Source organism: Bubalus bubalis, chromosome 9, assembly GCF_019923935.1.
Source record: "Bubalus bubalis isolate 160015118507 breed Murrah chromosome 9, NDDB_SH_1, whole genome shotgun sequence".
Lineage (NCBI taxonomy): Eukaryota > Metazoa > Chordata > Mammalia > Artiodactyla > Bovidae > Bubalus > Bubalus bubalis.
This window is the reverse complement of record NC_059165.1, coordinates 1,714,849-1,727,916: the sequence shown is the minus strand read 5'-3', so window position 1 is coordinate 1,727,916 and position 13,068 is coordinate 1,714,849. Positions and strand designations below refer to the sequence as shown.

Sequence of the window (13,068 nt, the reverse complement as noted above, 5' to 3'; positions counted from 1 at the left end):
GAATCTGGAGTGGGTAGCCTTTCCCTTTACCAGGGGATCTTCCCAACCCAGGGATCGAACCAAGGTCCTGCATTGCAGGCAGATTCTTCACCAGCTGAGCCACCAGGGAAGCCCCATATGGATGCGGAAAGTGAGACTCAAAAACACCTACCTCAATGACCGTTATGCCACTGTTACTACGTCTCCTCCTCTGATCTCATCTGTGCCTATTGGGTCTGTAGTTAATGCTGTGTCCTGGTATTTGTGAGCCTCATTTCTTGTATGTCCACACATAATCTACTTCCTAGTAAGTGTATTCTGCTTCCTAGTAATGAGATTGGGGAGTAATAATTAATATTAAATAAACTAAAGTATATTGAGAGGTTGATTTGCTATTAACTCTCTAAAGTGCTTTACTTTTTAATTTGTTTATAATTTTATAGAAATATGATTGATATATGTCACTGTTTATGTTTAAGGTGTATATTAATAGCATAATGTTTTGACTTACCGATACTGTGGAATGATTACCACAATAAGTTTAGTTGGCAGCCATCATCTTGTATCAGATCAGATCAGATCAGATCAGTCGCTCAGTCGTGTCCGACTCTTTGCGACCCCATGAATCGCAGCACGCCAGGCCTCCCTGTCCATCACCAACTCCCGGAGTTCACTGAGACTCATGTCCATCGAGTCAGCGATGCCATCCAGCCATCTCATCCTCTGTCGTCCCCTTCTCCTCCTGCCCCCAATCCCTCCCAGCATCAGAGTCTTTTCCAATGAGTCAGCTCTTCGCATGAGGTGGCCACAGTACTGGAGTTTCAGCTTCAGCATCATTCCTTCCAAAGAAATCCCAGGGCTGATCTTCAGAAGGGACTGGTTGGATCTCCTTGCAGTCCAAGGGACTCTCAAGAGTCTTCTCCAACACCACAGTTCAAAAGCATCAATTCTTTGGTGCTCAGCCTTCTTCATAGTCCAACTCTCACATACATACATGACCACAGGAAAAACCATAGCCTTGACTAGACGGACCTTTGTTGGCAAAGTAATGTCTCTGCTTTTCAATATGCTATCTAGGTTGGTCATAACTTTCCTTCCAAGGAGTAAGCGTCTTTTAATTTCATGGCTGCAGTCACCATCTGTAGTGATTTTGGAGCCCAGAAAAATTAAGTCTGACACTGTTTCCACTGTTTCCCCATCTATTTCCCAGGAAGTGATGGGACCAGATGCCATGATCTTCGTTTTCTGAATGTTGAGTTTTAAGCCAACTTTTTCACTCTCCTCTTTCACTTTCATCAAGAGGCTTTTTAGTTCCTTTCTGCCATAAGGGTGGTGTCATCTGCATATCTGAGGTTATTGATATTTCTCCCGGCAATCTTGATTCCACCTTGTGCTTCTTCCAGCCCAGCGTTTCTCATGATGTACTCCGCATGTAAGTTAAATAAGCAGGGTGACAATATACAGCCTTGACGAACTCCTTTTCGTATTTGGAACCAGTCTGTTGTTCCATGTCCAGTTCTAACTGTTGCTTCCTGACCTGCATACAAATTTCTCAAGAGGCAGATCAGGTGTTCTGGTATTCCCATCTCTTTCAGAATTTTCCACACTTTCTTGTGATCCACACAGTCAAAGGCTTTGGCATAGTCAGTAAAGCAGAAATAGATGTTTTTCTGGAATTCTCTTGCTTTTTCCATGATCCAGCGGATGTTGGCAATTTGATCTCTGGTTCCTCTGCCTTTTCTAAAACCAGCTTGAACATCAGGAAGTTCACAGTTCACATATTGCTGAAGCCTGGCTTGGAGAATTTTGAGCATTACTTTACTAGCGTGTGAGATGAGTGCAATTGTGCGGTAGTTTGAGCATTCTTTGGCATTGCCTTTCTTTGGGATTGGAGTGAAAAGTGACCTTTTCCAGTCCTGTGTCCACTGCTGAGTCTTCCATATTTGCTGGCATATTGAGTGCAGCACTTTCACAGCATCATCTTCCAGGATTTGGAATAGCTCAACTGGAATTCCATCACCTCCACTAGCTTTGTTCGTAGTGATGCTTTCTAAGGCCCACTTGACTTCACATTCCAGGATGTCTGGCTCTAGGTGAGTGATCACACCATCGTGATCATCTGGGTCGTGAAGATCTTTTTTGTACAGTTCTTCTGTGTATTCTTGCCGCCTCTTCTTAATATCTTCTGTTTCTGTTAGGTCCATACCATTTCTGTCCTTTATCGAGCTCATCTTTGCATGAAATGTTCCTTTGGTATCTCTGATTTTCTTGAAGAGATCCCTAGTCTTTCCCATTCTGTTGTTTTCCTCTATTTCTTTGCACAGATCGCTGAAGAAGGCTTTCTTATCTCTTCTTGCAATTCTTTGGAACTCTGCATTCAGATGTTTATATCTTTCCTTTTCTCCTTTGCTTTTCGCTTCTCTTCTTTTCACAGCTATTTGTAAGGCCTCCCCAGACAGCCATTTTGCTTTTTTGCATTTCTTTTCTTGTATAGATACAATTAAAAAAGAAGAAAAAATTTTTCCTTGCGATGAGAACTGTTAGGATCTGCTCTCTTCCCAGTGTTCATACATTTCGTTCAGCAGCGTTAACTGTAGTCGTCATGCTGTGTGTATCACAGTCCTGGCTCTTACTTCGCTTAGAACTGGGGTTTGTACCTTTCGGCCACCTTTGGCCAGCTTCCTTCCCTGCCCCTACGTCTACTCTCTTTTTCTGAGCTGTTCATTTTTTGTTATATTTCACATGTAAGTGAGGTCACACAGTATTTTTCCTTCTCTTTATCTACTTGGCATAATGTCCTCTAGTACAGTGCTTTGCTTTAACAGTTATTTAATTCTCTGAGCATTTTCTGGTAAGCACATAATTAGTCCTGTTATATTTTAGGAGACAGGCACAAATAGATTCGCTTGCCCAAAAATAACTATTTGGTGAAGCCAAGATTAGAGTAGATAATATAGTTTAAAACTGCTTTTCTTAATGGTACTGGTGAACATATTACAGGGCAGGAGTAGAGAGAAAGACATGGAGAATGGGCTTGTGGACACAGTGTGGGAAGGAGAGGGTGGGGCAGCTTGAGAGGAGCATTGGCATGAATGCATCGCCATGTGCACAGTAGACAGCTACTGGGAAGCCGCTGTCCACAGGGAGCCCAGCCAGCTCTGTGATGAGCTAGGGGGGGTGGGTGGGGGGGTGGGGGACAAGGGCGGGGGTCGAGGAGGGGCATGTGTGTGCCCACAGGGTTTCACCTCACTGTGCCGCAGAAGCCAGCACAACATGGAAGACAGTTATCCTCCAAGTAAAATGAATGTAAAAAGTTAACTTTGAAAAAGCTGCTTTTCTTTAATGTAAGCATAAGGAATGGAATAATCATCCATTTTGCTGTTACAAAATTCATTATATCACAGATTATGAAAACTTACATTTGTCTAACTAATATCATTGTTGTGTTTCCAGTTGATATTTTGCCTTTGCAGTGGTGGAGTAACAGCCAAAGCTTATACCTCTATTTGCCAGTCGTGTTTCTAAGCATTTTACTTAGGATCCTATCAGCTGTAGCATGGAGACGTGCAGAAACATTATATAATATGCTCAAAACTATGTGTTAGATAAGTGGTGGAGAGAGCATTCAAACCCACATCGTCGGGATCCAGCTTCTGTGCTGCTCTTAGTAACTGCTGGAGGGCCACTAACTGGTTTTGACTACTTTAATTATTTTTCTGCCACATTGAATCAAAAATGGCTCACAGTATCTGTGTGTGTATATATGTACTGGGTTGGCCAGAAAGGTCTCTTGGGTTTCATTACATCTTATGGAAAAACAAATTAACTCATTGACCATGTATATATGTGTGTGTATGTATAAGATCAGAAACAAAAAAATTATCATCTTTTTAAAAAGAACACATTCCTGTTTAATTGTCTATTTACTTCTAGCAACACTACTTTCAATATATGTTTATGAGATCTTGTATAATATTTCTTTTTTCCTCTGATTTATAGACTAGTTTGAGATCATAAAAATGGATTTATGTACCAGTAATTTGAGTCATTAGTCAGAAAAACTTTTTCATTTGAGCAATCAACCTTGCAATTCTCATCCCCTTTTCTGTTTTACTTCTATTGCTCACTGTTACCTACTGGTAGAGAAAGTCCTTTTTTTTTTTTAAATGACCTGCTGTTCTTAAAGTCTCTCTTTTCTCCTTTGTAAGAATACAGACCGGGTAGAGTAGAGGCCAGAGGAGAATATGTGGATATGATATGTGGAAATACTTAATAGCTATAACAAAGCTGTTCTTCCAGACTGCTGTAACATGTACTTAAAATACACACCTTTTATTTTTGCTGTTTCCCCTACTTGCCATTCATCTCTGGATTATGCCGTAGCCCAGTCCTTGCACACTTGGAGATTCTAGAAATGGATAAGGAGTTTTCAGATCCACACATTTGTAGCTCTGATTAACTCTTCTAACTGCTTACACGTGCAAGTTTTCCCTTAGTGTTTTGGGACTTGATGCAAGTAAAAGACAATCACTGAGTGCTTTTCCCCCTGCATTTAAGTAAATCTGAGCTATATATTTATCCTAATTTGGAAGCATGCCTTAAATATTTATTAGGAACTTTTCCTTTCAGCACTAAAAGTAATTTTAAGGTACGGATGAATGTGTGAATAAATGAAATGTAACTTTTTTTTTTTTTTCCCACTAGATACAGTTTGGGACTTTATCAGATTATTTTGATGCACTAGAAAAAGAAGCTTCAGCCAATAGTAGGAATAGCCAATCAATGTTCCCTGTTCTAAGTGGAGATTTTTTCACTTATGCTGACCGAGATGATCATTACTGGAGTGGCTATTTTACATCCAGGCCCTTTTACAAACGAATGGATAGGATATTGGAATCCCATTTAAGGTACATTTACCTTTAGAGAGCTACATTTATTTTTTCACTTCTTTTATGTTATCATTACCTGTCTGTAGAGTTTTGCATAGTATACAGCATTTATGTTGTATGTGTTTAATGTAATTGTAAAATTTTAATGCAATCAGAGCTATATCTTTGGAAATAATCAGATTTTTACAAGGGTTTTGCTCTTGAAGGAAAAACAGTTTCTGTAATTAGGTTTTCTGGGAGTTGTACTCCGTATTTTCTGTTTTTCTGACTGGCCCCCTGTGTTACCTGCGCTCTGCAGCAGCGTTCAGCGGCATCACTGAGTGCCTGCAGGCCGGGAGCCTGGTCAGCCGGGTTACAGAGGCGGGAGCAGGGCTCAGAAGGGGCAGACAGGCCCTCAGCCGCCGGGGGCAGGCCTCAAAGACCATCCTCTAAGACAGCTGTGTTCATATTTGGGAGGACTGGGGACTCCATCACAGCTCTTATTTTAAAACACATTTCTATAGATATGGTTTTCTGCTTAAAGAAGAAAATTTAAGAGATGGGAACTGATGGAGGCAAAATGATTGGTTGAAAAATAAACTGATACGGAGAAGACAGAAAAAGTCAATAGAAAAAACATTAAAGCACTCTATACACCTGCATTATCCAGTTCTTTTCGATGACTAGCCAGTAGGCCTTTCTGTAGTGAGAAATGCTCAGTTCTCTGCTGTTTGTGCAGCGTAGGGGCCACCAGCCATGTGTGACCAGACCACTTGGAATGTGGCCAGCATGACTGCGGAGCTGAAGTCTCAATCTTACTTAATTTTAATGTACATGGCCACATGTGGCCACATGTCACAGTGGAGAGCGCTGCTCTAAACAGCTGAGTCTCACTGTTTTCAGACGCTCAGAAACCTCCCCAAGGCAGTCCTGTGGCTTTTTCTATATGCGTGGCCCAGGAGAGGAACCTTCATGATGAATTCATTGTCCATTCAGTTCAAAATAGGAAATCATGATGAGTAATTTTCATGATGAATCTTGGTATTATAGATAATAAATTATATGAAACCTACCCTCTTCTATGTACTAGTGGATATTAAGTATATATTGGACAGTATTTTTCTAAAAATCATTAATTTCTTTAAGTGTTGTACTTTGGTATAGTGGTATAGTGGTATGTTTATTATTTTTACCGTTTCTGTGATACTGTTTCCACAAACTAACAGTAACTTATTAAAAAAAACCCTAACCTTTGACTGTTTGAGGGGATAGTCATTAATGTGCCAAATGTATGTATATTATTATATTTATAACAAAAAAGTATTTGTATATATAGATATTTCTGCATCCTTAACCAATAGAATATTAGTTATCTGTTACGTTATTCTAAACTATCTATGATAAGAACAGAGCAAGTACTAAATAATGTAGAAATTCTTTTGGGCCACTGCATAATTTTTTTAAGTGTCAAGTATTTTTTGGTGGCAAAAAGTTATGAGTATTGGTTCAGTCTTATTTTATTGAACTTAATTAAGGTGCTACTTGAATATATTACTACTGGTAATGTATTTTGAAAATTCTCCTGCTTTAAAATAAAACAATAAACCATACAGTAATTTGAATTTCAAAATATAATTAATTTATTTGAAACTAAGTTTATTGTGTGAAAAATTATATTTGATCCTCAACTCATTTGTAAAAATAGGTGTATAAATTAGAAAAGTACAAAAAAGAAAATATTCTTAAAATCCACTTGTTTAATATTTTGGAATATTTATATGTATATGTACTCTTCAGTGCGTTTGCTCTGGATATGTCTGCCTACATACTTATAGTCTTCTTAATTCCAAGAGAGGGAGTCTCATGCCGTCAAGAAGGCTTGTAATTTTAAAAAGTGGATATTAAATTTTTATCTGTTTTTAAAAAGTAGAGATTATTTAGTGTCTTCAAAAATTCCAAGGAATTCTTTTTTAAAAAGAGCAGTTTAAATCTTTTCTTTTTTCCTGATATCTTGCTACATTTTCATGCTGCCTTGATTTTTCTCTCCGTCATCCTAACGTTTGTCATAAAGATCCTTCTTATATTTTTCACTCCATCAAGCTGTGTCTCTTTTTAAAGAACCTTTCAGAAACCTATCCTGAACCATATCCTTGGATGGAAAAATTTAAAGGTGAAAGTTATAAACTCTCATATTCTTGCTCAAAACTATTCTTAAGCTAAAGTATTTTTATTCTTTTTAAAATAAGTGAGGAATGCAGTGCATGACTTATCAGCCTTCAGGTTATATTGAAACTCCCCTGTAGCGGGCATGTGTGGCCGTTCTCCTGTGAGGCCGGCTCCTGTCCCTGAGCTGTCAGGCCGCCACCCCTCCCCTCCTTTGCTGTTAGTAACGCTCACGGGGCCACGCACTTCCCCACCGTCTGCTCCACTGTACGGGTGAGAGTCAGTGGCCTTCTGGTGAAGTTCACGGTGTATGTCTACACTGTGGAGAAGGAAGGACAGAAACACTTACCTAGTTCCTACTGCTTTCATACGTTACATGGCAATGGACGTGTCTTGCTGCCAACAGATACTCACTTCTTCCCCTTGTATCACTGAGACATGGTGAGACATGGTGTTCTTTGATGCTTAAGAATTTAGATGTATTAAGTGTATACCTTGGTGGTTTTATAGAAATGTTTATTATCAATATTTGTCTTATAAATTGATCATACTGAAATCATGGATTTCTTTTTAAGTTTGAGAATGTATCATTGATATCTCTTTTAGGTAGTAAATTAAAATGTTTGTTTTGAAATAAAAATTAATGACTGTTTTATGCAATTAGGGCTGCTGAAATTCTTTACTATTTCGCCCTGAAACAAGCTAAGCAGTACAAGATAAGTAAATTTCTTTCATCATCCCATTATGTGATGCTGACAGAAGCAAGACGAAATTTGGGACTCTTTCAACATCATGATGCTATCACAGGAACTGCAAAAGATTGGGTGGTTGTGGATTATGGTACCAGGTAATGTAATTACTGAAAAGTGAACTTAAAATCTTTTAAAATTTGGGGTCATAAGTGTTTATCTTTTGATGAATTTTTTTTATTGTAATACTGAATTTTTATTGAAGGGAAGCACACTAAATCAAACCAATTTCAAAGATACATATGTCATGCCAAGAAACATTTTCAGTTATGCTGACAACCCAAAATGCTTATCTTTGATGAAGATTTTAATAATCACATCTCTTATAAGTGTTGCTATAGAAAAACCATCAGTATTCACAACCATCATTTTTTAAAGAAATCTCTTGACAAAAAGTGCTGGCCATCCCAGCTTTGCATGGTAGTGCCTTTCTGTAAATGGTGTAGTAAAACATTGTTACAAAACTGACCCCGCTTTTCCCCAAGTAGAGTGTGGTAATTGAGGCTGCCTTCTTGCCCAAGGATTTGGTATCAAGTAAATCATAGCTATAATCCAGGGCCATGCAGAGCTCCATTTCATTATATAGCTATTTAATTCCATCCTATCATATCCATTTACTCTTGGATACCTCATTTTTTAACAGGGGCACTGACAAAAAACACTACGTTTAGAAGAATAGCCAGGAAGTAGAAGAACTGAGAAAGCTTGTCATATATAGATGATACAAAGAATTGGGGTGATAAGGGATGGTCTGAGTATTGACATCAAAGCCATCTTCAGCTCTTAGACGGTCTGTTAGATGAATGAGGGGGTAGAATTCCATTATTTTCATACTGCAGATCAGAAACAGTGATGACTGGCTTTGGCTCAGAAGAGCGGGGCAATTTGTAAACTGTGCTTCCCAATAAGCATAACCTTTTGTAATAGTGAGATTTCCATCATCATACCAGAGTTGAGGCTATCATTTGTTAGGATCTGTGCAGGTGAGATTCTGACATTGGAGGAGGAGTTTTGCCTATTGTTTCACCGTAGTTTAGTATTTCTTCCAGATTACTCTTTGATAATATTTTAAAATCATTAAAAATCTGATTTTCTTAGATTTAAAAAGTGAATCTCTTTTTATAGATATTCTCATAGGTAGAAAATGTACATAAAGTCATTCTTAAAAAACTGTTCTACAGCGGATACTACTAATTGTAATAGTGTTAACTAGATTCGTAGTTATAGTATTTTGACTGCCTTTCAGAAGACTTGGTAACAAATATTCTGGAGGTTCCATTAGTTGCCTTAAGTCTTAAAAAATATATTCAAGGTAATACCTTAAATATCTTCTCAGTTTTCTTGTGGCAGATATATCTGGCATTGTTCTGAGTTTAAGCTGAGCTTAAAGTGGAAGATACTTACTGGATGATAAGGATGTTATTGCTCCCTCAGAAAGTGTTTTTGAAAGTAAGGTCAGATACTCCATTTTTCTTTTCACCTGTTTCTGTTTTCTTGGTTTCTCAAGAGTTTAAAAGTGAAGCTGCTGGGAGTCAGGCCAGAGCAGAGCTCCTAGGAGGACACGGAGAGTCCTCCTCCTCCACTGACCGCTCTCTCCCTGGCTGCTGTACTGAAAGGGATTAGGGTGCAGGTCATGGGGCTTTTGTACAGAATATTTTCTGTCTCATGACCTCTCCAGAAGGCCTGCCATTAGTTCTTCCATGTATTTGGTGTTGTTTTTAACTTATGAAAGCATTCCAATAGAAAATTGCATCTTAGAGAAAAAAGACACAGTAATTCTCATTGTACTTGACATTTGTAAATCTGCTTTGTCAGCCCTTCATGCTTCATTGAAAAGCCATAAACAATTATCAAGTCATTAGCACACACATTTTTAAATAGGAAATTTCAAAACAGAAGTTAGAGAATTATAACTAAAGGAGCAGCTAGTATAGGGTGATTTCTTGTTCTTGAATTGTTGACTCCTGTTGATTCACATGTTGGCAGAGATGTGTCTGTGAGCAGATGTGGGCATTAGGAGCCGACTTTGGCTGCTAGTGAGAGTACCTGGAAGCTGAACGCACCGCCCGCACGTCTCCAGGCTCGGCCAGGTGCGCCGCTCCACAGGGCATCAGAGCCCCAGGCCGTGGGAGCCCTCTCTTCTGCCTTCTCAGGGTGATCCTTCAGTCATGCTCTCAGCAGCAGATTGAGTGTTTATGTAATTATAAATTGGAGAGCATGTGTACATCATGGCATGTTTGGAGGTTAATTCTAATTATGGCATAAAAATCATGAAATCAAAAATGAATTAGACTAGGCAGTGTTTTGCTGGATGTTTAGCTTAAAAGTGAATCCTGGGACTGTGTGAAGAAGGGATGGTAATGAGGTCAGTTACAGAGAGATTAAGAATTCTGCCAATGGCGAAACTGTAATAAAGGTAGGCAGGAGAGATGAATGAGCAGAGGGTGAGAACGAGGCTCCTAGCGCGTAGTCTCCGCTGGTGGGTGCAAGCGTGGTGATGGCCCCTTGAACAGCAGCACGGGTAACGAGCGAAAGCGGCCTCCTCGCTGGTGCTTGCTACGCTCGTTTCATAGTGTGAGAAGGGTACATTGGGAAATCAGAGGAAACTTCAATCCCACATTGATGAAATGTTGAAATGTATAAAATTTTGTTTTTTCCAATTTCCTCCAACTTATTTACTAGGGTTTAGCTTTATTTTGTTTTTAGCAAAATAGCTTTATACATCTTAAGAAAGTATTTGGGAAATGCACTGTCTTCAGTGGTCATCTCATAAGAAGACTACGTACGTGCCTTCAGGACGCAAACATTGATTCATGGCATTTATTCAGTTTAATTAGGACTCTTTAAAACACTAATAGGAATAAGATTTTAGCAGGTGCAGAACATGACTTATTCTGTAGGTTCAGGTAACCTCATAAAGATAGCCATGTAGATAATAAAAATAAACTTAGATTGAAGTTGTTGTTTTCGTAACTGAGTTGTGTTCATTCATATATATGGTCTTTTAGTCTTATGAAAACACTATTATTTAGTAAAATATTTGAATAGAATGAGAAATTTAGCTGGACGATTGAACTCCAATCCATAAGATTTTAATACTGTGGTTACAGATTTACTATGTAAATGCACTTAATTAATAACTTGCTGATTATGATCACTTACATCTTTGAAGTTATCTAATTCTTGTACAATTATTTGTTGTTGTTGAATATCAACAAAAATATTTTAACACACAGATCCAAAATTGCTTTCTGTGTTGGGGAAGATAACGTAATTCCTCTATAAACATCTGAGGGTTGATTGAAAGCATGACTATAAAAGTTTCTCTACCAGCTTCTCCATCATGAGTTTACTTAGGGATACCTGCTCTCTAAATCTTTAAAGAAACAAGATGGGACTTTGGCAAGGAGGGCGGTAGGGGGGAAGGGCGGGAAGGCATGTTTTTTTCCAAAGTATAGTGCTTCACCAATAGCTGGTAATGTTCCAAGATTATATTTTAGATTTGAACTTGAATCAGTCGATTCATAAGCATCTCTTTTGTTCCTCAGACAGAAACGCACAGTTTGAATACAGTTAAGAATTTCAGTGACAAAGAAATAGAACAAGAACAAAGACAAGTTTGTTATCTGATCTGTGAGAAACTTTTTTCTAATTCTTTTGAACAAGAACATGAAACTAAATTCAACAAAATATCTATTCGAATTCTTTAGGAATTTAAATTCTTTGAAGTGTGTATACTGATTGAATGTTCTTGTGAATGAGAGTTAATCTTATATATTCTTTTGTTGTTATTTCAGTGCTTGTTAAAGATTTTTCTAAAGTGAAACGTGAACTCATTGCTGTTGGTAGAATGCTTTAGAGCTATTGGGGTCATCGTGCTGGCTATTGTTATTATTTAGTATGATGTTCATGGAGAATATAAGTAGTGTGGATAAGTTTATGTGTTTCAACTGTATCCAGATGGTTTGCTATTGAAATGAATCCTTACCAGTGATACCTTCTGATTAACTTTTCCCTAAGTACTTCATTCAGAGTAGAGATTCATGATAGTTTATGATAGGTTTTAGTTTGAATACAGGATGAAGATGATGGTGGTTTGGCCATAAATAAAACAACTGAAAATGTTGTATACAGATGAGTTGATGTACAGTGTGTTAACTTCTACCGCATGGCAGTGATTCAGTTATATACGTATTTTTTATTTTCCTTTCCATTATGGCGTATCACAGGATAGCCTGTGCTGTGCAGTAGGGCCTTGTCTCTCTGTTCTATGTGTAATGGTTTGCCTCCACTAATGCCAGGCTCCCAGTCCGCCCCCCTCTCCCCTCTCCCTTGGCAAGTCTGATCGCTGTGAAAATACTGTATACTGATGTTTGAATCACTTCTCAGATGAGTAAAATTTTTGGTTCACAGACTCTTTCATTCACTGATGAATTTAAAGAAGATAATTGGACATTCTGCACTGCTGCTTATTTTGAAGGACAAACACTCATACGACTCTTACTCTTCGGATACCTTCCTAGAAATGGTTAGTTAATATCTTCTATTTTCATAATCAAAATGAGTGATTCTTTTCTTCTTGGATTGGGAAAGGGAGTGAGAAGCTTAATAAAAAGAGGCATTGAAATATAATTATTTCTTTGTTAATTATTTGAAATAATTTGTATCGCTTTATATAAATTACCTGTGTTCTTTTTTCCTGTAAATGTGTCTCTATTTGATTTATGGTGTGTATTTTCCGACAAAATCTAAGCATGAAAAATAAAATAATGAACTTATTTCAAGGTGTGCGAAAAATTCAGACTTTTAGAACACTTAAGATGATATTGTAAGGTAACTAGACTTTATACTCCTTATTTTCCTTAGCTTTAATGAACAGCTCCTTGATAAGTGAACTGCCGTAAATCCTGAACCTGTTCTTGCTGCATTTCCGTTTGAATGATCCTAAATTTTCTTCTGGTTTCCCTATGAGTCCAAGCAGTGCTCTGGGCAGTGTTGAGATGCAAGAGCAGAGCAGTGACTGAGGAGTTAAGAGATTAGCTGTTAGTCTCACCTCTGCCCCTCTGCAGGGGCTGAGGGCGTTACATCTGTGAGCCCTCGATCCTCTGTAAAACGGAATGATGTATGCCTTAGCTCGCTAGGGTCAGATGAGTTAGTAAAACAGACCATGCCCTGAGAGGAAGAGCTTGGTATCTGCAGCAAGGACCAAGGGTTCAAAAAATTTTTTATTGCAATCCTCTTTACACTTCTACTTAGTAACTCAGATATTTAAAAATTGTTTTTTATTTGTCAGACTTAAGTTTCTAAAG

At 38.2% G+C, this 13,068-nt stretch overlaps 1 protein-coding gene across 2 annotated transcripts in view; it reads left to right on the top strand.

Annotated features, from left to right (window-relative positions):
* Nucleotides 1–13,068, top strand: part of MAN2A1 (mannosidase alpha class 2A member 1) — a 208,032-nt gene that overhangs the window by 105,099 nt on the left and 89,865 nt on the right. For both annotated transcript variants that reach the window (XM_044947248.2, XM_025292149.3), the window contains 3 exons: nt 4,684–4,886; nt 7,675–7,857; nt 12,173–12,287. In XM_044947248.2, coding sequence (XP_044803183.2) covers nt 4,684–4,886; nt 7,675–7,857; nt 12,173–12,287 — 501 coding nt within the window. The remainder of the gene's footprint in view (nt 1–4,683; nt 4,887–7,674; nt 7,858–12,172; nt 12,288–13,068) is intronic.